This window comes from Dermacentor variabilis, chromosome 1, assembly GCF_050947875.1.
Source record: "Dermacentor variabilis isolate Ectoservices chromosome 1, ASM5094787v1, whole genome shotgun sequence".
Classification (NCBI taxonomy): domain Eukaryota; kingdom Metazoa; phylum Arthropoda; class Arachnida; order Ixodida; family Ixodidae; genus Dermacentor; species Dermacentor variabilis.
This window is the reverse complement of record NC_134568.1, coordinates 196,615,126-196,640,774: the sequence shown is the minus strand read 5'-3', so window position 1 is coordinate 196,640,774 and position 25,649 is coordinate 196,615,126. Positions and strand designations below refer to the sequence as shown.

General features: G+C 46.0%; 1 protein-coding gene and 1 non-coding gene across 2 annotated transcripts; both read left to right on the top strand.

The window, feature by feature from the left end:
- Nucleotides 1-4,454: 4,454 nt before the first annotated feature.
- Nucleotides 4,455-8,271, top strand: LOC142572663 (uncharacterized). The gene is made up of 4 exons (XM_075681944.1): nt 4,455-4,529; nt 6,579-6,783; nt 7,264-7,676; nt 8,183-8,271. Exons 1-3 carry the CDS (start codon nt 4,518-4,520, stop codon nt 7,626-7,628), a joined length of 582 nt encoding a protein of 193 aa, XP_075538059.1. The 5' UTR covers nt 4,455-4,517; the 3' UTR covers nt 7,629-7,676; nt 8,183-8,271.
- A 15,564-nt stretch (nt 8,272-23,835) lies between these two features.
- Nucleotides 23,836-24,021, top strand: LOC142567906 (U2 spliceosomal RNA). The gene has a single exon (XR_012825295.1). It is a non-coding gene; the product is annotated as a U2 spliceosomal RNA (small nuclear RNA).
- The last annotated feature ends 1,628 nt before the right edge of the window (nt 24,022-25,649 follow it).

The window sequence follows — 25,649 nt, the reverse complement described above, 5'->3', positions numbered from 1 at the left end:
GAAGTCACTAAAATGATAATTCTAAAAAAATCGATCATGGAGGTGTCATCTGCTTTTTTAAAGTCTTTTACTTTTACCGGAAGAAACGGTCTCACTACATTGCACACACTGGTCTGTATGTTTAAAGACATTTTATAGTCTGATATGCCCTCCAAGATATCTAATGCATAATATATTATGTTGTGCGATGAGAAAACAAGATCCAATAATGACTGAATTTTCTGTAACTCCAGTTGGTTCTTGCACAATTTGTTCCAAGCCATGGCAAAATTTTATTTCCAAGAGCTTTTCTGAGCTAATTGTTTCTGTCTCGCCGGGCAATAAACTTGGCCAGTTAATGTGCGGCAAATTAAAGTCTCCAGCCATTATCACCCTCGTGCTCCTGTTAATTAACACGGTCAACAAAGAATTCGCTTAGCAAATCCAGAAACTTTGGTGAAGAGGCAGGTGGTCTGTATACTACGCCAATGAAGGACACTCTGTTTTCGAATGCAAGCTTACACCATACACTTTCGGAAACATTACATTCAATCGTAGAAACTTGGACGGAATTTTTAACTATGATGGCAGCACCACCCCTCCATATCACATGAAAACCAAGTGCAAACGTAAGAAGTGCAACTGTTTTGTTCAAACTGCAGTCGCATGGGGAGTAAAGAGCACACCAGTGGCAACAGAGGCAAGTGTATCAATGCGTCAGCATTCTAGGGCTACTTTTCTCTGCTCTCTACATTTGTTCTGACATTGTCGCAAGGATAAAGCCCTCCCTTACGTAATGCCTCCGGGCCTTTAAGGTGAAAATAAATAAATGAAATGAAAAATGTGTGTGTCCATCTGTAACGCGTGACACGACGCGCTCCATGGGTTTACACGGAGTCCTGGTATATACACTCTAAAAACAGTTGCACCCTTTGGGGTGTATATTTGCCACACAACAATAATCGTGATCTGTCTTGTCCGCATTTCCTTTCTTTAACGCGGTGAGCCCGGTACTTTCCCGTAACGAACGGCATGCGCGTTATCAGCATGACATAGGATTCCCGACAGGAAAGTAACGAGCGCAGCGTTTTCAAGAAAGGAAATGCGGGCAAGACAGATGACGATTATCGTTGTGTGGCAGATATACACTCCAGAGGGTGTAGCCTTTTCTTAGAGTGTATATGTATCACAATGCCTATGACTACGTATCGCTACTGAGATTTATGATTATGGTCATAGAACACCTACAGTTACAGTCGGCATAGAAAAAAAATTCACGCAGAAACTGCTCTGGGAGTTGTCTAAGTATGCGTGAGCATTGTGCCACTTGCTCATCTCCACGCAGCCCGTTGTCATTGCCGGTGTTATGAAACTTGATCCGTCCAGTACAAACGACAGCGCTGCGGCGACACGAACTGGTGCGGACGACGGCGCGAGGTGAAGTGCCGACGCCAGCCTTCATGGCCTTCATTTGCTCTTTCTAATAATCAACCAATTTTCACGAAATTAACTAAAATAGAGTGTCGAGGAATATTTATCAGTCTAAACTGATTTATTGTTTCTCTTTAGTGTCAGCGAGGCCGTTACCGGCAATAACGCAATAAACCGGAAGCCACTGAAAGAGGAGATCGTGCCATTTTTTCCGAAGCATGATCGTCACTTCCCCATATTTCAGGTATCATCTGCTCTTATGCAATGTGATGCAAAGGCGATGTGGTTCTCTGAAGAGCTGCTTCTGAGTCACAAACACGCTGACAAGGTCTGCTCACGGAGGCACCCAGGCTATCTTAATTCCATTGACAAGGATGCAGGGAGGGGGGCACTGTAAGAGAACTTCGTTTGTTTGCTCGCACAGCGACATAAGCTTTCTGGGGTTTTCTGAGCGTGTTTAATTGCAACCTACGTTCCCTGCATCATTTTGTACTGCTCCAAGTGTCAATTAGCCTCTCCCGCGGGGATGCAACACTCCTTTACTGCCTATGGCTTGGTGTGGCATTTACGAACGCGTATTCTTTCTGTCTTGGATTATCCGATAAACCGACGTGCGACACCGGCGCTTCTGAAGAAGCTATTGAACACCTGTTGTGCACACGCCCTTAATGCGACTTCCCACGCATCTCTTTACAGAGCGCACTAAACCGACTGGGCTATAGTATAACATTATGCAAAACAAATATTCTTAAGCGTTGATCACATCCGTCGAGGGCGCAGAAAGCTATTTGCGCGCTACTGCAGTTTTTGAGGATAGCAGCCTTAGTGACCGACTGTAGTCCTGCTCTGCATCCTGTATACGGTGTGCGCCCAGTGCTCACTCTCTTCCACTGTTCGTCTTTCTATTCCCCCTTGCGGCCAGTGTCGAGTAGCAAACCGGACGCTCGTATGGTTGACCTCCCCGACTTTTCTCTCCCTGCTTTCTCTCTCTCTCTCTCGTGTCTCTTTGCACTTTCGCGCCGGGCTCTGGCTTGCGGCTGTAATTGTTTCCGTGATTACGTAAGTATACAGTGTCACTGGCTGCAGGCATGTTTTATTGGACTTAGCGGATACATCGGAAGACAGCCTACTTATTTGGCACACATTAAAAACAAAATAAATAAATAAATAAATAAATAAATAAATAAATAAATAAATAAATAAATAAATAAATAAATAAATAAGGAGTGGTTTAGGAAGATGCTATATTGAATAAAATATTAAAAAACGAGACTTCATGCACGCACCACAGAATGACCTACCAACAAAAATTAGGAAGCATGCCACTCATAGTTCAGTTGCAGTTTACACAGGCGGCAATTGCTGTTTGGAATGTGTGGGCGCACAATCACACACACCAACGATGACACGCATAATTTATACAGACGGCAGTCAGCATTCGTAAGCGGAGTCACAAATGCTCGTTGTTGGTTTCTTACATATTGGTGAAATTCTTCTCGGCATTGAAAAGCTTTGTAGCAATTTTGTAGCACAATACCACAAAACGAAAGTGCCTTGCATTATGCAGAATGTTTATATTGTACTTTTTGTACAATTCTGACAACGATAGTTTGCACATTTTGCATAGCTGTAGCAGCGTCTCCTTACCTACTGGAACATTCAGTCCCGTATTTTCTTTAATAAATAAAACACCTGTGATGAAGAACAGCATCGTGAAAATGAAATGGCGTACTCCTTGTTGCGTATCCAAGTTGTAACTTTAGTCATTGAATAGAAGCGTATGGTAGCAGGCGTAACGGCACTCTGAATTTCTCTGTGAGCAATTCAAAGGCTCACGACAATTCAGTTTCCACCCTCCGCTAACGCTTTCAGGGACGATGAAAAAACAACCACACAAAAGACAACAATGTAATTCTCTTTATAAATATCTATACGAACGACACACGACAATGCCAAGTTTCAAGGCAGCGCCCTTCTGGAGAAGCGGTACACTTTCTCGAAGACAGCCTAAGGAAACCTAGAAGCGCACTCTCTGCGCCTCAGTATAACAACCTTCGTTCTAGTGGTGCATTAAAGTGGTGTGCCGCAACATGAAGTAACGCTCTAACAAGCGCACACCGTCCCCCACAAGCGCCGTGCAAATATACGGCGCTGTCGGCGAAGAGCAGGTCAAGCGAAAGCGCGGCGTGCTCACAGGCAGAGAGACAGGCGTCGACTGGTGGGCCTAAATGGGCGCAAGGCGATGACAGCTGTCAAAGTGGTGGCATAGACGGTCCGCATCGGAGCATCGAAGTGCTCGTCACGGCAGGGGGGCCCGATCTCGGAAAGCTCAATCAGCGCCCATCGCAGGGTGCCCCGCGGCTTCGCGCAGCGTGGAAAGGGAGAGCGGAACTGGCGGATCTCAATGTCAAGGCTTTCGGCGTGACGCTGCTGGGGTGATCCCTGACGGCCTGTCTGCGCCTTCGCATCCCCCTCCCAAGAGGCGAGGCTACTTCCTAAATTGCGGGCGCGATCGGCGCACGCATGGGACGCGGGACGTGGTCGCCGTCGGCCCTTGCGCGGCAGCTGCGACACGGGGACCAACTTGTCCCAGGCGCGCGCGTATCCTTTCTTCGTGTTGGGCCAGTCGGTCCCTTTAAACGGGGGCAGCGTGTTCGCGGCCGTCTGGCGACCGAAATAGGCTCTCGTGGAGGGGCTTGTTCTCCCTCCTCTCCGCCCGCGCATCCGCCGCTCGTTGAGTAGTCCTCTCTCGCCGAAAAGGAGCAAGTTTACAGATTTCCCGCTCCAATGTAGATCAAGCACACCTTCTCCTCGCGGAAACGCCATGGGCTTCTGCGGCCGCCTAGTGGACTTGACCGACTATTTTTATCAAGCTTCGAAATGGACGCGCTCATTCAGCGGCGCCGCCTTCCCCCTCGCCTGACATCACTGGCCGATAAGCCCTGCGTGCGTCCCCCCCAGCTCCGAGCCCTCCTCGCGGCTCGGCTCTTCTTTCCTTCTTGCCCACTCTGGTATAAAACCCTGCAAGGCCACGAGAGCCTGCACTGCGAGCCGAATCGAGCAACGTACTCAGTGCTTTCCAGCGGAGCAGCTCAGGGATTGTAGCCATGAAGACGATCGTAAGTGCCAACGCGCCTAGTGTACGGCTCACTCACCACGCCGCCTCGCGGTCCGTGTGCTACGCAGAGCCGGCTGCAGGCCCGAGTCAAGGTCGCAGGCTCGACCCTGCCTTCCTCAGCAGGTGTCGCACCCGCGATCGTGACGAAGGCTTCGTCGGCGGCTTCACGGCGCTCAGCGACGGCGATTTCAATCGATAGACAGGCCAGAGATAACGAATTCATTGAACCCTTGAGAAGAACGACAGGCGGGAAGTTGTTTAGTAATTAATGCATTCATCGCATATATATAACTGACCTTCTGTTGACAGTGAATGGGATGCGATGATTAAAAACATTAAAGCGAACCTTGAATATGCAAACCCATTGGCGATAATTCCAGTTGAAACCAAGTTTCTTGAATTGCGTAAAGGACTTGGCTTGAGAAAGAAATTTAAGCTAAGTATCTTACCGAAGCAAATTCGGCAATAGCGAGTGACTCTTCCATAAGCATGTCTGCTAAATACTTGCTTCCTCAAGAGTACTTGGCAGTCAGCAACACTGAATGAAACCGTCAGTTAAATTGGCGTCAGTGAATTCACTGACAGTAGCTACCTTAAACCTTATGTCCACATTGTTTTGAATTATATCTGAGGCCTCAAGTTTTTTCGACCCCTGAATTCCTCATAAAATAAAAATTTTGCATTGATCAGGAGATTAGCTATTTATTAGCGTTCGCGATGGCGAATAGCCTAATCAGTGAGTGTCATACGCTCTTTGTCTCAACCCACGACAGGGAGAATTTGCCCAACTTTTAAGAGGTCCATTTCGCTTGATGTACGTTTATTTATGGTGATCTTACTGAGTTATCCAGTTGTGCGGTGAAAGGCAGTTGTGAAAAGAAATGGCCCTCTGTCGGCAGGTAGAACAGCACTGGATTGCATTCTTTAATGTCACTAAAATGCAGTCAGCATTTCAGTGTAGAACTGCAATAGCTCAAGTTCAAAAGACATCAAAAGCGAAAAACTGTGGGATCTTGCTTTGAGTTCACCTGCTGTAATTTAACACGCCCGCATATTCTAATGACAAGTGCGTTGAGGAGAGAGAGAAAGAGAGAGAAAGAGAGAGAGAGGAAAAACAGGAATGTTAATCAGCAAAATGCTGCAATGGTCACGAAGGATACCGCTCAGTCATACATTTTTCGAAATTTTCTATAAAAACTCAGGAAAGATGAATGAACGACCTTGCCAGTAGCAGTAAATTCAAGGGTAACGTTTTATGACAATCAAGAGCTTCTCAATGTACAACGTAAGTCTGTAGCAATGTCCCCTTAAGATGGTCAATAAGCCCCTGTGCTGAGGATGTCCTTGAAGAAAGACTAATTGCGAGTAAATTTTTTTTTGAGTCAGTTAAAAGCCCAAATTGTCCTTTATTGCTTTAAAAAAAGTGAAGGGTATGCTGGGGGGGGGGGGGGGTCAGTGACACATTTTAATAAATTAACTTTCCTTTATCGTTAATTACCATTTCATGCACCTTGTTCTGGCCATATGAATACTAGTAGGACTCGGCTGCTCTTGAGTAGATGAGCGTTGTAACAGCGATATAGCCTCATAAAGGTTCTGGAATATTGTGCGACTGGTCATTTAATCTTTTTTTCCATTAGATATATTTCCATTCATTGAATAGGTTGCTAAACGCTTTGTCTGTAAAGCTGCAGTCGATCTTATAAATTTACCATCAGCATAGAGCCGGCTGTCATATAATGTTACAAGCACTTCAGAGACATATGTGTGGCTCACCGTGATCGCCGACTTGAATTCGTGCAGTGCGAGGATAGAACTGCGTGTATTTCTATTTTTACTACAGTCAGGGTTTGGTGCTAACTGAACTGAGAACACTGAGCACCGACATGTGTCTACGCGTAAGATGTGGCCGTTGCACTCCTGCTTACCATAGATTCCATGACGTATTGTTAGCGAACATGCAGCATGCATGTTCGGCAGTAGAGTTTACTTCAAACTCGGATGCCCGGCTCCCAAGCGGTCGTACCACGGGATCCCTTCACCATCGCAGGTGCTCGTCTTAGCATCGCTAGTAGCGACGATGACCAGCGGTGTGCAAGGTGGATATGACATCAACGCGCTACACGCCCTGAGCGCCGTCAACGCCGGTCATGGAGGCGGCGGCGGTGGTGGCGGCGGCTACGGAGGAGGCTACGGTGGTCACGGGGTCCCCATTGTCAGAGTCGGCTACGTCAAGAAACCCTACGTGTCTATCGGTGAGCACACGCACCTGTCCAGCCGATGCCCCAGTATTTTAAATGCTACTGTTTTTCTTTTCATTATTTATTTATTTCTATTTTTTGCATGAAAGCATTTTGCTTGGGCGCTCGTGTTCATGTATAAGCTCTAAATGTCACATTCACCATATAAAACTTGCGTTAGTGCAAGCCCGAGCACATGCACTAGGACTCGAACAGTGTGATCCTCAGTTGGTCACTAGAAGATTTGGCCGCTGGTATTCGGTCACTTGCCGGGATTTAGTAGTGCAGACTTCCCTCGTCAAATTATATATCCCTTACACCGGAGTACACTAGGCCGCTGCCGCCGATTCTGCTGCAGATAAAAATAATAATTCTACTAATATCGTCGATAACGCTTTGTTGCGTAATGATGAGCGTAATACGAACTATCCAGTCGTTCTGTTAGTGATAAAAGCCATGACCGCGTGGTAATTGCTACACGTGTTCTACCTGCAGGCTATGTGCCCAAGAAGGTGGTGAAGTTTGTCAAAGTGCCCGTCAAGACCGTCGGCATTGGCATTAGGCCTGTGCTAACCTACAAAGTTGCCCATCAGGTCAAGGTTGGTCACCCATACTTTGGATATGGACACGGCTATGGGCATGGCTATGGACACGGCCATGGCTATGGTGGTCACGGATACGGCAAGGGTATCAGCATCGGCTTTGGAGGTCACGGCCTCGGCATTGGTCTTGGACACGGATATGGTGGCTACGGACATGGCGGTTATGGTCATGGTTACGGCGGTTACGGACATGGATTCGGCCACGGCTACGGCCACGGGCATGGTGGCTACGGTGGCTACGGACATGGTTTCTGGTGATTGGTGTGCGTGCTGGCGACGTCATCCTGGTCATACTCAACGGTTGCGGTAAGATGCGTGAAACTGTACACTCGGTTAAATAACCCAGTACAATAATTGCAGAGCGTTCACTGACACTGGTATGGGGGACACTTTCAAAAACAAAGAAAAGAAAACAAACCATAAGCAAGAAAGCACATAAACAAACAAAAACAAGTGCATATAAGCAACGGAGGGGCCTATATTCGATGAATCATGACTTGCGTAAGTACACAAGTTCTGTTCATTTTAAGCATAAAAGAACCTGGTGACATTGCTAAAAATTGCACATAATGTTAAAAAGAAAGCGAAAATAACGCTTGCCCTGCATATAGAAGACTAGCGGTTGGTTACCACACAATTCTTTTCTGGATAAGTCGCTGGCTCTAATAATAAATCACAATAAACTCTAATGTTTAGATAAAGGCTTCCGGCTTCGAAAGACACAGATCAGCACGAAATACAATGTCTGCGTTACATTGTTCATGCATTGCACATCATTTTGGTGATTGATTATTGTGTTTTCGTTTTTTCAGGACAAACTGAACCTCATCTGTACATAACCTCATCCTGCTCAACTCTTAGGCTTAATACGATTATTAATAATAAAATGTGTATATACGTGTCCTTACAAACCAGTCGTCTGAGTGATACCTGCGGGGCATTTCTGCGCTGAAGGCGGCTGATAGTGCCTCGCTCTCAAGTAGAACACACGCAGGAATACAAAACCATCACCCCCACTTCCATGAAGAGAGAGAGAGAACTCTCAACGAACTCTAAAGGTAGGTGCGGCCTTTCGAGATGCGCAACCCCAATAATGGAATGGCTAAAAGCATCAGTAGTACAGCGCGGTTTGTTGAACTCGTAAAGACAAAGGAAGAAGACATGTTCTCGTAGGTGACACCTAACTTTCAGTGAGGCCCCACTGAAGAGCTAAAGCCTTGATACTTTCTTTACAGCACGGTTAAAACAAAATATTCTTTGTTGTCGCTTTTTGGTCTGCGTTAGCAGTAATATAGTTCTCATTGACAAAGGATATGGCATCGAGGTATCAAAGCGACGGGCACAACAGATGTCGCAGAGCTCATTGTCTCACAGCAGGCAGCCTAAAGCGGCCACCCTCCCGTACGTGAAGGAGGAACGTGTGACACCAGAGCACTCTTAGCCACGTTTGTAGGCCATCGCGATCTTGAATGCTTGCAATGGTCTGGGCGGCATAGCAATGTACAGCAATCCACTCTCTACATTAGAGAACATGAGCGCGTGCTGCCGACTTCCTAGTGCCTTTGAGCAGCTACTCATGGGCGCTAAAAAAGCCCAGCGCGAATTATCGCGGCACCGAGAGAGTTCTTGCAGAAAAAAAGAAGCGAGTGGAGAACTTATTTTAGGAAAAGAAGAGAGATTGACTTGAGTTAATAGCCATTCAACCTGCTACTATCCTCATCAGGACAAGACGAAAAAGAAGTGTATGGGGAAATATTATGAGGGCAGAAAAAGGACAGAGAGATAGAGAGAGAGAGTAAAAGAAAGGCGGGAAGGTTAACCAGATTGCACCTGGTTTGCACCAGGCACTGGGGGAGGGGGAAGCGGGCAGAAAGGGAAAAACTCGGAAAGAGGCAAGAAAAGGAAGAACAAGTGATGCGCGGGCGCAGGCGTAACAGCGTTCATCGAGCTATCAGAGATGATTGGAGAGTTCAGTTGATTTCGAAAAGTGCAGCAGCGCTCTTTTGGCCCCCTGCGCGCATGACGGTCGAGGCCATGGTCCCAGTATTTGTTTCTTCCGTGCGCGCAATGTCGTCCAGTTGGCTTAAAGCGGCGCTCAATGCATGTCTTTCATTTTCATAAGATGGACGGTACAATAAGATATGGTGGATCGGGTCTCACCGCAATCACAAGCGCTGTCCATCATGCCGATATGAAAACAGTATGCGTTCGTAAAGGCGACGCCCAACCACAAGCGACACAGTACAGCTTCGTCACATCAAGATAGACCAGGTGGTAGCCGAAGCCGCAGTGACGCGTCAAGAGCGCGCAGTGATGTGTTGGCACATTCCGATGAATCCCAATGTAGTAAAGCAGCGCGACGTCCAAGCAAGCGACGTTTCCACGCCGCATCAGTCCTTGACAATGGCACATGCACAAGCTGGACTTGTTCGTGGGCGGAACGCGCTGCTTCATCGGCTCTAAACAAGCACAGGAGAAAGACTCTCCAAGCTGTTTTTTTTTCCTGTACACAGCGAAGTACTGCGGGAAGGCATAACAGTCTTTAGCTAGGACAACGCGACAAGAAGGAAGATACCCGTTCTCGCAGCTCTTTTGGTCACAAAGGCTATCATAAGTACATTTTTAGGGCCCTGTTTTTAGCGAAGATATGCACTGTTAGAAAGCTAGAAGAAAGGGGGTTAACCGAGAGGCCCGATTTTTATTAGTCATGTCATAAGAAGTCAAAAACTCTGACACCAAGGACAACATAGAGGAAATTACTTGTGCTTAATAAATAAAATAATGAAACGATAAATTATAAGAAATGAAAGTGGATGAAAAAACAACTTGCCGCAGGTGGGAAACGATCCCACAACCTTGGCATTCCGCGTGCGATGCTCCACGATTTGAGCTACCGCGGCGCCGTTTCCCAATCCACTTTCTTGGGTATTTATGTTTCCTAGTAGAACCCTGGGAGTGTTAGCCAGCGCCACCACTCACAGACCTTGGTGGCGGATCTGGAACATCCTTTCTGCCGCAGGCGCCAAGAGAGCGTGATCTTTTTGGGTGAAGGCAACCGGTCAATGCCTTTCCATTAACTTATCGTTTCTTTATTTCATTTATTAAGCACAAGTAAGTTCCCCCATGTTGTCCTTGGTGTCAGCGTTTTTTGCCTTCTTATGATAGAAATGCTGGTTATTCGCCATGGATTCTACATGGTGGGGTGGAGAATATATGAATGGGACCACTACGTCAACCAGTTTAGATTGTCCGAACCGACAACACTCCGAAAATATGGGAACGGTTGCTCCAAGCTTTACACCTAAGCCCTCCTACAAGGAGGCAAAATAATTTCCCAAAGGTCTCCTTCAAAACTCCCTTGAGAAGCCAAACGTTTCCGAAAATATGTACGTAACAACTCCCATCGCTTCTCCAATAAATTCCCATAAGAAGCAATATAAAATACCCATGTCAACTTGTAAAAGCTCCCGAAGCTCCTCATAAAAACTTCCTCGTGCTGGGGTTCAAAAGAAGAATAAAAAACTCCCAACATTTCACATAAAGACTCCTGCAACCGTTCAGCGGTTGGTGTTCAAAGGAGAATAAAAAACTCCCATAATTCCCCATAAAACCACGAAACACAAGGGTGGGAAAAAAAAACTCCGTTCGAATGGAGTATATTGTTCTCCCTTAAGGGCTTTAGTTATTCAACATGGCCAAAACTCCCTAAAAGGGTCAAACCTGTTTACAGTGTAGCCCTGCTTCCTGCCAGAGAAACAGGGTCATATGCACAAATGAGGGTTCTACTTAAATTGAGGACGAGCAACGAGCTATGGAAAGAAGAATGATAGGTGTAACGTTAAGGGATAAGAAACGAGCAGATTGGGTGAGGGAACAAACGCGAGTTAATGACATATTAGTTGTACTAAGATGTACTAAAGGTGGGAAGTCTTAAAAGTAAGGAAAATGTGGGAAGTTGCTCAAATTTTGCCACGCAGACCTGGATAAAAATAAATTAAACCGTCTTCGAATAGCATCCCCTAGAAGTTAAATACTGACTATTTAAAAATGCTAGCCGAATCGAATTATATCAATTCAGCTAGCATTCGCACAGTTCTTTAGAATATTTGACAGACACACTGCGCGCAAGAAATTATAATCACGGAGTGTATAATTAATTAAATGTTAAATAAATGATTTTTTTAATGTTTGCGTTTATGGGGTACACTCCTAAAATACCGTGTCATTTTTTTCTTCAGACTATACAGAAATTTTTAATATCGCCTGTGGTAGATAGCACAATTCTAGTCATTAAGCTGTACCATTCACAGAGGAGGGCACTACTTCCATGGGGATCGAAATGCATGGTCGATTGGGTAACAAAATTTCCCTAGTTAACTTTAACAAATTATTTTACGGCACATATTCCAATTTATGAATTGTAGTTTGTGAGCTACGATTCCAAGAATACAATTCCGACAATGACACCACTTTCTATATATCCATTGCTAAAGTGTGCAACGAAATGCATTGGCGTCCCACTTATTTTTGCGCTTCAATGCATAAAGCAGCGTTTTGTTCGAAAAGTGTAAGTGGAATAACAGTGCATTTTTTAAGGAAAGTTTGACGGCGCATGCGCAAAACCGATGCCATCCTCATAAATTCAACGCAGTGGATATGCCTCGCAAGCTCGTCGGCTCCAATGGGTAAATCGCAATATGCGCAAGCGAAGTAAGTAGTTAAGCGCTTAATTTGTGATTTTTTTGAATAATCAATTATACATCTGCCTTGCTTGCGCAAGTGCTTCTTCCCGAATCCAGTTCAATGTGCTATCTGTCACAGAAAGATATTTACAAAAATCATGTATAGTCTAAAAGAAGAAAAGAACAGCACCGGGTGTTAGAAATTTAACGCGGTGTATTCAATGGCCAGTTTACGCGTAAGCATCCGAACATTGAGACTCTTTAAAGTAGCACAAAACACAGCACTACGCACTATTCTTTTCACTCGTAAAACCAAATCATTGATGATTTATTACAATCTGCCACAATGTGCATCAGTTATCGTAACTTGATCCTTGCTTGCCAACTTTTAACCAGGCTATTCAATGACTTTAAATCAGGCTAGCATATAAAAAATAACATATTCTTCGTGATCTACCTCATCGCTGGCTACAACACACCAGGACTAACTAGATGAATTTTTCTTTTAAGAGGAATCGCCGTCGCTGAATAAAGGGATCACACGCGTAATGCGAAGAAGTGGGTTCGTATCCCACCTGCAGCCAACTGTTTTATCATTTACTGTCATTTCTATTTATTTATCACTTGTTTATTTCAAATTCAGAACTGCAGATAATTTCCCCTATGCTGTCCTTGGTGTCATCATTTGTTGGCTCTTTATAATTTGACTGACAAAAATCGGGCCCTTCGGTTTCCTTCCTTGTCGTTTATTACATAGCGAAGGTTTCGAATCCGGCAGGTTTCATGCCTTCAGGTAGCATGTGTTGGTTTATTGAACAGTTGCTTTCATCCAAAAAAGTTAATGTAGATGTGGCGCCTACGGCAGGAATGATGTTCCACATCCCCCGCCAAGGGGATGAATGGTGGCGCTGGCTAATACTCCCAGGGTTGGTTAGTTCTAGTAGATAGACATAAATACTCCATAAAGTGGATGAGAGAACAGCGCCGCGGTAGCTCAATTGGTAAGAGCATCGCACGCGTTATGCGAAGACGTGGATTCGTATCCCACCTGCGGCCAGTTCTTTTCGCTAACAAAATCTGCAACGTGACAACTAGTTGGCATCTGACATTTACGAACAGTTCTAAAGCGTAAGAACTTCTAGGTGAATACATGCCGTTCCGACCTTACCGAAACAGAAAAATAAATAAATTTTGGCATAAAAATTACGTGCGCGTTTCCTGTTCGTTGGCTTGCAACCACCAACACAATAAAAGCTTAAGGGCTACCTTTGAAGGAAGGAAGGAAGTAATGCTTAGCAACATAAAAAAACCCGGCGAAGCAATGGCTTCCGCGAACCACGATATATATTGGGGGCGGTGCACTTTGAAGTCGACGAAATTAGATATTTTTTTTTTCTTCTGACGAAAACCGCGTGTTACGTCACTCATATTGAAATTTCGTGACAAGTGGTCGGAGCAAATCACGGCAGTGTTTGCTTCGCGCGACAAGTTATTTGCGTCCACGCTGAGGCGCTACGAATTGCGGCCTATTTCTGAGCGCGAAATCGAAGCAGAAATATTCATGCGCGCAGTCTATCCCGCCCACGGGCCGCGTCCCTCGAACACATGCCACTGCCAACGTCGGGTGAACCGGAAGAGGTTGCGATTGACAGGTCGGAGACAGCTAGCCTGGCCAGCCGCGTTTAAAAAGTAACAGGAGACCGTTCTTCCCTAGCATCGAGCACTTTACGCATCGAGCCTCCTTATTTGCCAACTCCTGCAATACGGATGCAATACAAGCAAAATATTTATTCGTAGCAGTATCCCGAAGGACAACGTGGCGCCATCGAAACAAGACCATTAGTCGATTTCCGGGCCGATTGGGACTTGAATGACACTTGAAGAGAAATACTAATAGTAAAGCCCCTTCTAAGGCACGCTGATACTACGCTCAGCCTCCGGTCACCGTCCGTTTCAGCTTGGCAGGCTGGGGTTACATTTACTACCGTTTCCATAATAATGAGCTCAAAGACAGTACAGTATATGAAACTCCTGAAACGAAACGGTCGCGAGCGACGCGCCTGGAAGAGCTGTCTTTGTGCTTTGTCAGTCCTTTAATGCGAAGCACATTCTTTTTCTCATTCTTGACACTTTACGGTAGGTATAGCATCCTGTCTCACCTCGCATTAAGAAGAATAAAATAATGAGCGACCGATGTGGGAATCGAGCCTCTGCCAAGGAGCACAGCAGCCGGGTGCTCTATCAGGCTACGAGCCCACTTTGTTTTTTCTTTATTATATGGAAATATGAGTAACGTCATGCGAGAATTATTTGTATTATATTTACACGCACGCACGCACGAAAGAACAAACGCACACTTGCTACGCAGTCCAATGAAAGTTAACAAAATCGGGCAAACAAAGACAAGCGTCCAGATGCTGAATCCACTCAGGAAGGGGATCAAAGGTTCCAACCACACTGCGCACTTGAGCAGCCTGTTCTCGAAAAACAGACCTGATCGACCGAGACGGCTCGGCATGTTTGTGGATTATGCGGCTTCTCCATAATGGATAGATCCTTGATAACATAACAAAACCATATGGTGATTTACTGGTTGTCTTTTCGAAGGAAAGGAATCGAATGTCGTAAGATGTGAGAAAAAGTTATAAGCATGAAATGCTTTTAGCTCCCGTTGTCGGCGACCTTCAAGTGACCTTGAGTCAAAAGCGAGAGCCGTTATCCGGGCATGTTGAGAGAACCAAATGAGATCATCCGGGCAACAAGTCAAAACTTAAGAAAGTGCGGTCTCTGGCCCCAAACCCTTTGTACAGGACCACCTTGCATACGTTAGTTACTGCTCAAACAAATGATAAAACATGTTGCTTCCGAGTTCTTCCTAATGCTTACTCCCGCTATCACTCAAGCTGTAAGTTCTAGTAAGCTCAAGTTTTATTTGTCATTTCCAACAGTGGGGGGGGGGGGACGGGGGACGTTCAAAGGCAGCACAGGGCATCATACACTTCATTGTCGTCTTTTGGCGCTGAGGCCGGGTTGCCTGAGCTCTTGTAAACGCCGGCTGTCCGTGACTTTCGCGGTGGGGGTTTTTCGTCGCCTCAAGAGATAACGTCTCATTGAGGCTCATTGAATCGCCTCATTGAAAATCGCCTCATTGAGGCGATTTTCTTCTAGCTGGGCAGCGTTCATATGGACCGACGCACAGTATGGCGTGGTACAGTGCGGTGTGGTGTGGTGGGGTGTGCCGTTGCGAATATGCACTACACCCATTTTAAGATTGTGGCTATAGTATCATCTCCAACCAATGTGCCTGTCCTTACATGCTTATATCTACTCTCGATTACGTGAGAGCAAGCATTTTTTAAATATATTTCTTTGTACAAATGTCCCTAAAAATAAAATGTATCATGACAAAGAAAAAAAACCATATTTTCTGTTGTCTCGTGTTGGTGGGAAGGTCTACTATTTGAATTCTAGAGTAAATATACTCCTTATTTATAAACGCCATGCTTTAGTTGGCAAGGTGGAAGTGTGCAGTTTAACGAAAAATGTTTTCGCTGCTGGCGTTATACACATTTTACGGACACGGTAAAGAAGAACCGCGGTGGTTGCTTAGTGGCTATAGTGTTGGGCGGCTAAGCATGAGATCGCGGGATCGAATCCCGGCCACGGCGGCCGCATTTCGATGGGGGCGAAATGCGAGAACAACGGTGTACTTAGATTTAGATGCAAGTTAAAGAGCACCACGTGGTCCAACTTTCCCAAGCCCCCCACTACGGCGTGCCTCCTAATCAGATCGTGTTTCTGACACATAAAACTCCATAATTTAATTAATTTTATTTTTTAATGGTAAAGAACATCGGGGCCAAATAGAGGCACATACGGCTTTCGATACATCGGTTCAGGGAAAAGGTTCTGCACAAATGCGATATTTAGCGACGTTCCTTCAATGCAAAACAAATATTGTAGCGTGAATCTGGTTTTTCAAGATGAAATAGCCTCAACAAGTTCTTTTAGGAAGCCCCATAACACCAATTCTTGAGCAACGTTTGCCAAAGCCAGCCAGCTTGGTTTGGTTAAGTTTGATACCTATCCTCCTGAGACCCGGGATGCATTTGGGTGCACAGATTTTTCCCAAACTTTCAGAATAAATCAGTATGGTTATGAAGGTGAAAAGTGTTAAATGTTTTTTCAATAGGGATGATAATTTCAGCTCAGCGCGATGTCCAATATATTGGACACTGGGATGCTACACGGTCTCTCTTCACCCTGCGCGCACGTAATGACGTACCGCAGATATTACGCAAAACTCGTGTGCAAAAATATTTTAATATCTCAAAAGGCAAAGTATTCAATAAAGTACATAAGAAGAGCATTCCTCTGCTCAAAAAAATTTTTGCTCTTGTGTTTATTTCCAGTGGGCAATTTCAAGACACCTGTTTGTCCTTGGTGATGCAGAAAAAGAGCCGACATTTGGTGCAAAAGAACTTTGTTTTCATGTCGCAGCCCTGTAGTCTGCAACGGGCAGCGTTTGCAGTGTCTGCCAGTATTGAGTAGTGGGCAGTGCTCTTTTCTTGGGGTTCTCGAGGAGACAGCCGAGCCTGCTTTGATGGCGGATGCCACACGGCTTCGTTCTCACTCTCCGTTTCATCCTGCTTCTTCCCTTGAGCCACGAGACTCTCAGCAACAGATTGGTGGAACTGCATATATTTGAGTATATCTTTCCGCTGTTTCTTTAGGGAGCGTATGTCCCGCGTGTTCTGCACCCAGGAGTTGTTGAGGGCAATGTCGAAGAAGTGAAAGATGGCTCTAATTGTCCACTTGTTGACGCTTGCTTTTACATGCAGTAACTTATCATTTGGTCCGCCTTGTCAACACCGCCCATGTTGAAGTTGTACATGCGAACAATATCTGGTAGAGGGATATTGATATGTTTTTCCCTTACAAGACCACCTTCGACAGTAGGTGTCTTGCGGGTCCAAGCCATGGATTGAAAAAAGAAACGTTATTGGCTTAATTCATCAGGCACGCGAGGCCGGTCCCCCGAAGAAAAAAAGAGACGCGATTTCGTCCACAAGCCGCTAAACGCGAACAGTACTCGCCTGCTGTTCATAACAAGGCCATCGCAAAAGCGCGGTCAAAATAACCGGGTTGAGTCCTAGCGTCCAACGTAATGGACACGCGAAATCAAATGAAGAGTAAAAAAAGGTAAGCGCGCGAACAGGTAAAATTCTGTATTCTGCGCGTATGCTGTTGTATTAACTTTATTATAAAATCAAAGATATGCCCTAAAAGCAGGTAGAAATACGAGAAACAGTGCTTACTTCTCCGGCGGCTGCCGTAAAACGCCGCGCCGCTTAATGCCGCCATTGTGGAACTGTTTCGGCGGGAATTTGAAAGATGTATTTTCATCAATGCTGCATAGATGGCGCAAGCAGGTGTCCAATAAGTTGTACAGTGCGGTTTTATGACGATGAAAGCCTTGTCACAGGAGTACTGTCTCATATCTGAATGTCCAATATATTGGACAAATCCCCATAGCGGGGTCTCAGGAGGCTATGGGAATGACACCAAAGTACTACGGAAGATCGGATTTGAATCGGGCGGCAGTTCTTTGACACACCCGGCGCGTGCACTCAGTGCCACGTTGCCGTCTTGTTTCCTTGTGAGAGCTTGCGCTTTGAGGCACTGTGTTAGACTACCTCTGGAACCGGTCCACTTCGCCCAATAATTTACTTGTAGCAGCATACACCCTACGTAGAAACTGTGCGATCTTGCATACAGACTTCATGATCGCTCATGTTAATGAAGTTTTAGCACTTCTTTGCCGAAGTACAAATGCCATAGTCATTTTAACATACACCACATGAAATATATGTACGCACGATTGTATAACACGCAGTCACCGATTATGTCACAATTATTGTTTCTCTCGCTCACGCTCATCCACTACTTGTGTAGAACCCAATAATCGCCGTGTCGTTGGCTCGCGTCGAACGGCCGGCGTAGAAATCATTCCATTGCCGTCATACGATCGTGTATACGACGTGCTTTTCATCATGATGCTGTCGTCACACACACACACACACACACACACACACACACACACACACACACACACACACACACACACACACACACACACACACACACACACACACACACACACACACGCACGCACACACAGACACACACACACACACACACACACACACACGCGCGCGCACACACGCACATACACACGCACGCACGCACACGCACACACGCGCGCGCACACGCACACACACGCACACACCCACACGCGCGCACAAACACACACACACACACACACACACACACACACACACACACACACACACACACACACACACACACACACACACACACACACACACACACACACACACGCACGCACGCACGCACGCACGCACTCACGCGCACGCACACTTACACACACACACACACACACACACACACGCACGCACGCACACAACTGATCAATTTACAGGAACACGTTGGCGCAGCTGGTATTGTTTTGCGGAACCCCAAACAATGTTGGATAGCCAGGTACTTGCAAAAGGGCTTCGCATAACATAAATTCCCACAGTGCGTGGGATCTCAACTACGTTCTCTTGCTTTTGATGAAGTCCATGAGGATGGTAATTAACACCTCCTCAACCGACTGGAGCAAACACGGTCGCTGTCAGGAGGTTGTGGCCAAGCCACAAAATTAGTCGCCGTCGTCTTTCCTTATCCATAGAATTGACTTAAAATTCCAAATTTAGCCGGGCTTTCACTTAATTACGATATTATTAAGTTACTTCAAGATAAGGAAATTTAATGCAGTATGTCTTAGGCCTACGATGTCTGCGGCGCAGGCTATTGGTAGGGCCACCGTCGGTCCAACTATAAGCGAAGGCATCAAACAGTAGCGTACTGTGCACGCTTTAAATTGTTAACGGCAACGTGCAACATCAGTGGTCGCTGTGTGTTGAATTCTTCTGTTCATATGCGTAAAACAATACAACCTCTTTCACAAGAAAGGACTGCCTTTACGAAGCACTTTACGTCTTCCCTGGACATTTAGGCAAAGCTCGCCATCAGTTCTGCCGTATTTACACATTTTCGCGACCGGCCATACGTGAAAGGGAGCTGGGACATTGTCTGGTAAACGAGCAATTTGTATTCAGGTCGCTTCGCTCCGCCATACAACGCAACGTTCCTGCTTTCTTTTTCGAATCCTCATTTGCAATGCACACGAGAACAAAAACAAAAACAAGCAAACTTTAGTCAAAACGTCGCGAGGAAACACTCATTCGGTGGCATCCGCGTCGTAGGGCAACCTAAAAGGAGAAACTACAGCGCGCGTTCCCAGTCGTCGGCGGCATTGCAGTGGGCCAACAAAAGTTCCACTGGCCTCATTTTGCCACGCATCACCAGCCCACCCGAACGCTGGGAAACCGGGGCCAGCCAGCCTGGCCCGAGGCAGGGACCTGCGCGTGCTGTCTTCTAGATAATTCCGTGCAATGCTGTGCAAACAGAGGATGTGCCTTATGCAGTTACGGGGGTAAAAATCACATTAGACAGATGAAACCATCCTATCATTTCATGGCTCAAGCGTTTCTCGTCTTGCCGATACCGTTGAAATGGGGTGATAGTGTTTGGTGGTAACGGACGCACTCACGCGCGCCAAGCACATCCACACACATACACGCACGCGCACACACATGCGCGTACTCACATACACGTGTCCGCACACACCCCAATAGAAAGAGGAAACACTCACAACATTAGCAAGTTGTGTCGCGGTCGTTGCTCGGCTGAATAACAGTGCAAGGAGAACACGAAAGCGCATAGCGACCACACGCAGTCGATCAGCCTTGCGAGAGACTTTTCCCGTAGCCTCCTTTTCCGTCCGTCGCTCGCTATCCCATCGCGCAAGTCTGTCTCCGCAATGGAGACATAGCACATACGGTGTCATAGGTTTGTGTATAAATGCGGGATTACTGACATCGCACTACATCACACAGGCATCGGTGTATACGTTGGTAATAACAGGAATGCCGTTTACAATATCATTCACAAATGTGAGTAAAAGTAGGGACCCGCCAAGTATATAGAGCCCTGAGGGACGCCACAGTCAAAAGGAAGTCTAGCTGAGGGATGCCCACGAAAGACGACGCATCATTAGCGATTACTAAGGTTGGTGGGGTAACCAGCTACCTGTTCTCAAGTATATATTGTCTAACCTAAAAAAAAGCAATATGTTGTGCGAGGCCTTGCCGAAAGCTCTTGGAAAGCCCACAACGATTGTGCCGATTTTGTTCTAGTTATTTATCGAGTTTGCAAAGCCGCGTGCACTTTTAATAAGCTGTGTGCAAGTAAATTGCCACTTATATAAATATGTTTTCTTAACCCGTCAGCGTGATGTATTCACTCAACAAGTCTGGTTGTGCATGAAGTAGCTTGCAAATTGCCGATATTGGTGATATCGAACGGTGTAGTGACGAATAGTACATTGCTCTTTTCCAGGTTTTTGAAGTGGTTATAGCCTGGCAGCGACCAAGTCACTCTGCATTTGGCATTCTAGATGTGAATTTGAAGATAAAACATTGGTGTTGAGGCTGTTGCTGTATAAAATTATAACTCATACCGACGAGGGGGAAAATGTGCCACGCGCGGGAGCGTGTTGTCGTCGTCTTCGTTGTGGAATAAACGGTGAAAGAAGATGTGCTGCTCTGGGTTTCGTTCTTGCGTTTGAACCTTCGAAAAACCTTTTAGGATTAGATTTAACTGTTGAAAATTTGCAATCCTTGGGTGCCTCTACGCTTGGGCACAGAGGCGGGAAGGTTAGCGCTGCCGCCATCCAAGATTTTCTTTTAGGTCCAGCGAGATTTAAAATCTAAATTCAAAATTTTCAGCTTACTTTTCTTTCAAACAAATTGAAGTTGAATTGTTTTGTTTTCCCGAGCCCCCTCCGAAGTTTTCCAGGGGAGGCAGAGCAGCCCTCCCCCCTCTCTCCAACCGACGATGCCGAAATCTAACCCCCTTCCTAAAGTGTCATTACCAGAGTTCTGTCATCCACATCATCTGAGGTATTTTTCTTTAGAGAGCAGCTCTTAGGCGCCCGTTCCTGCTGCGAGCGTCGGCGTGCGACCCCGTAACCGAGCGAACGAGCACAGTAAAATCTGAGAGCGAGCGCGAAGCGTAGCGAGGGATGAAACAAGCGGCGAAAGTGAACAGAGCGCGAGGAGGAAAGTGGAGGAGGAGAGTATGACAAAAGCGTGAGAGGCAAAGCGTAGTGTAGCGCGCGAGGGGTTTTGCGGCAACGATGGCTACGAGATGGCGCCAGAGTAGCGCGCGTCGTCTGTATGTAACCAAAGCGCTGCATGACGTATCACCATGCGCTTCATCTCGCGATCTTCCGATTAGCGAGGCAGTCGCGCCCCACTTCACTCCATTTGCAACGTGCCGCACGAGACAGATTGTCCGCGCCAGCAAATATATCGCGAAATGAAAACACGTATACAGCTGCTATCAAATTTTGAATTAGGGGGTAACGTAATCGTCGGCGAATTTTTTTTTAGTTGCTGCTACCTTTCCTTTTAAAATTTTATTGTGGGTAAAGGCTTACTGCATATTGCGCGGACGTGTAAGGCTTTTAATTCATACTTTCGCTTTATTTCCGCAAATCCTGACAATAGGAGGACAAGCGCATTAGAACGCATTAGAAGCGGCGGCTACCTCATATATATTTTATTGCGCCCCAAATCGGCCGTGCGCATTATTTGGGTGTTTTCCCCGAGGCAGAAGGGCCCCCCAGACGGCGACAGTGCCCTATACCGACTGTGACGGACATACAAGCGCCACAAATCGGCAGTGCGCATACTTTGGGTGCATCTCCCTGGGCAGCACCCTTCATCAACGCCCGCCTATCTACCTGGCAACGGGGCCATACACCGACAGTGACGGGCAAACAAGTGGCTCACTTGGAAGTGACAGCATTCGCTGCCCTCCGCGGAAGTGTTAACGAGCGCGAAGAGTAATCTCCTGACCCTGACAAGATGACCGTCACGTAGAGAAGGAATGAAGTCGACGACTTTCGGGCAGAGAGTGTGAACTGTTTTTTGGAGGGAGAGCGAACGAAATCTGTTTCCGGATTGCCTCGTCCTTGCTTCGGAGGTTGGATGTCAGAGGCGGTGTTCTGTGAACTGTACGACCCCTCTGATTGGCCACGACAAGGTCATCGAATTTCCTTGTGTAATAGGGAAAGAAGAGAGGCTTAGAAAGACCTCCCGAGTGGGACTGAGAGAGCTCCGACTAGGATCGGAGTACTTGTTTCCATATACAAGTAAACCTTTTTCTTCCGCTCCTACGGCCGGACGCACTAATCCCTATGCCTGGAGGATACCTGGCCTGAACGCTACTCCGAGGCGCAACAATTTTTTCCCTTCAACATTATTTTTAAAGTTTACACTGTCAACACCATGTACGAGTATATTTAAGTATATACACAGGACAAAGTTTATTATGTTTTTTTTAAGAGAAGGGGGTAGCCACCTAACAATCACTTCTAATGCTATGGATAGCATATGCCTGGAGAATGAATACGTTGCTGTATGTTGACCTTGCTTCAAATTCCTTTGGGTGTTTTCTTGACCCTGAAAAAAAAATAGAACCCTGCAGTCACCAGTGTCCCCTTCGACAGAGTCTTTTATAAACGGTATGTGAAATGAACACGAATGATATGTGTATCAGCATTGCTTCTGTTTCCAGTAGGCAATGCTAACAAATACACGCAATATTGCCGCACGACTGTCCGCTAGAGGCACTTTGCGTGTATTCGCGGGCTTCTTTCACGCTCGAAAAAACACTTTTATGTAGCACGTGTTTAGAAGCAGAAAGTTGTATCGGAAGTTTTCAATGTTGTACTAACATGTTTTGATTGACGTTTTTTTATATAACTATGATATTTGAGAAGTTGATTGATCAATTAAGACTAATTATGTAATCGGACGGAGGGCAAAAAAATAATCTGAGTATCTCCAAGCCCCGGCAAACAACATTATATTGGTTCTGTCCAGCTACGTGGCATTTGCATATCTTTAAATCTTGGTGCATGCTAGCTGGGACACCCTGTATATGTCCCTTGAGAACCCACCGGCTACAATTCGCAAATTGCAATATGTGCCGCAATTAGCTAAAACTCGATTAACAGTATTTGTTATTTAGTCGGTTATGCATTTCGATTTCTTGTGCAAGTAACTTCCGCCTCTTCGAGTAATCCAGCTTGAAGAGTGGAACTGTGCTATCTAAAACATGTGATTAAACAAAAATCTATGTAGTCTAAAAAAAATTACACGTATATGTCGCAGCAACTATTGTACTAAACGCGGTGTCGTTTGAAACGAATGAAATTAATTCCGTCGTTCCTTACGGCGGGATTCTTCAGGTTTGTCATTTCATCAGTTTGCGAAAAGTTGTTGCGAACAGAAAAAAAGCGGGGCCGCAAAAGAAAAAAAATCATGAGCCATTCCACTTTGTGAAGGTGGATGACCAGCGAAGTTGTTCAGCACAAGACACAGAGGTGACACAGAATTTTGAACAAAGGTACGAACCGTAATTTTTATATAAGTTCGCTTGCACGACGGGACCGCCGGCCCGAGGAGCCGGAGGAAACTAGACACGCGTGACGTTTCGACGGGACCGCCGACAGCGGAGAGCGGATGGAAAGGAAAGGAGATACGCAACCACTTGGAACGCCGACAAAGAGAGGGCGTTTCCAACGTACACATGGCCGACGCGGGTCAAAGTGTAGTATCTGTTCTTATCAGCTTAATATGTGATACGGGTTGTATTTGGACCCAAGATATTAAACCTATTTTTGCAAGTAGGCGGAGTGCTTCAAGCCTGCTTCATCTCCGTCGCGGGTCGGCCCGGTAATGCACGGTAATGCACGGTAATGCACTATTAAACCGTCGGCCCACGGTTTTTCCACACGCAGAAGAACAACGCACGGAACCTAGCCATAAACAACTTTGCTGTAAAAGAAACGAGCAGCAGTTATCCTATGTTTGCAAAACATGCACCATGGTTTCACAAAGTCGGGTCGGGATGTGGTGTCGAGGTATAGTCTTATCAGCGCCATGCAATATCAGGCGCATTTATAGGATGACGGACGAACGCCTAAGCGGGACACCAAATAAAGGGAGCTGGACGTGCGCAATTAATCATGAAAAGACACTTGTAGATTGCTGCGTATAGGGCTGTATATCGAATATCACATTCACATGCTGCTGCAGTTATATAGGCCAAATATTGTTACGGGGAGAAAAGACGCTTGACATCATGTTTCCAAGATATATACAACGGGCAGGAGACAGGCATACAAGATGGAGCTCGTGCGCACGACTATCGGCGATCGTCGTCTTCGTCAGTCCTCTCATCATCGTTCGCTCCTGCAGCGCCTCATAATGATATGAGACTGTATAAACAAAAGGCTGGATGAAGACAAAAAAAGGCTTAACGAAAGGAATGCTATAAACCGGGATAAGGTGCCTTAGAAAGGCGGGCGGGCTAACATTTCGACAGGAGGACCTATCTCCTATCAAAACATTTGCGAGCCTTTCTGAGGCACCTTATCCCTGCTTAAAACTTTTAAGCCACAGTCTGCTCTTCCATCTATGCCCCTTGTTGATTAACGAAAGGAAGAACATCTGACGTAGTGTTGCACTGTAATAGCTGCGGCTGTAAGCCTTGGTTTGAAGAAGCGAATGCGCTGAATGGTCATCACGTTCGGGGAACGCGGAAAACTTCCGATGCCTATTAAGAAATATGGTGACGGGTTCGTGAGTCAACCATCAGTAGCTTTACACGATAAGGAGTTCCCGATTTTGAGCCTATGTCAGCCCCAATCTAGTCTGGTTTTAATCTATCAAAATTATCGCCATGCATGAGTTTTTACATTTTACTGCGGGTTCATTGACTTACCGATGTGACGTGTGTCTCTGATACAGTGTGTGATAACCCTATCACCTTTTGTGTATGTATGTGTGTTCTTGACCAACAAATCCAGTTGGTATATAGTTAGTGCTCGTGTTTGTCCTTCTTTCGCTAACCCTTCGTCATTTTCTTTCCACACGTCGGTGCTTCGAGCTGCAAATCACGGCATGAACTCGTTTAGAAGGCGCCGGATTGGGATTATCCACCACGAAAGCCGTTACTTCTGCTGTGGATGCCACGAGAAAATTGTCGCAGTTCCACCTATGTGATTTGCGCGAAAGGAATATTTTTTTCCCTGTACATTTGCAGTGCTAATGCATCGGGCACTTGGCCGCTGTCAATCTGAGCTCCTCCGTTCATATACCACGTTGGAGACTTATCATCATCATTATTATGTACTCCTTGTTCGTGTCACGCGTGCCGTCAACGCTGTTATCACGACTATGACGACGAAGTCCACACCAATACACTGCCGTATTTTCAGGAACAACGTCTATACATGCATTGCACACAATGTCATCCTCTACCGCTAACGGTATTCATTCTTCTGGCCTCCGAAAAACATTCACAAACGCCATTGCTCTCAGAGCCTGTGTAGAGC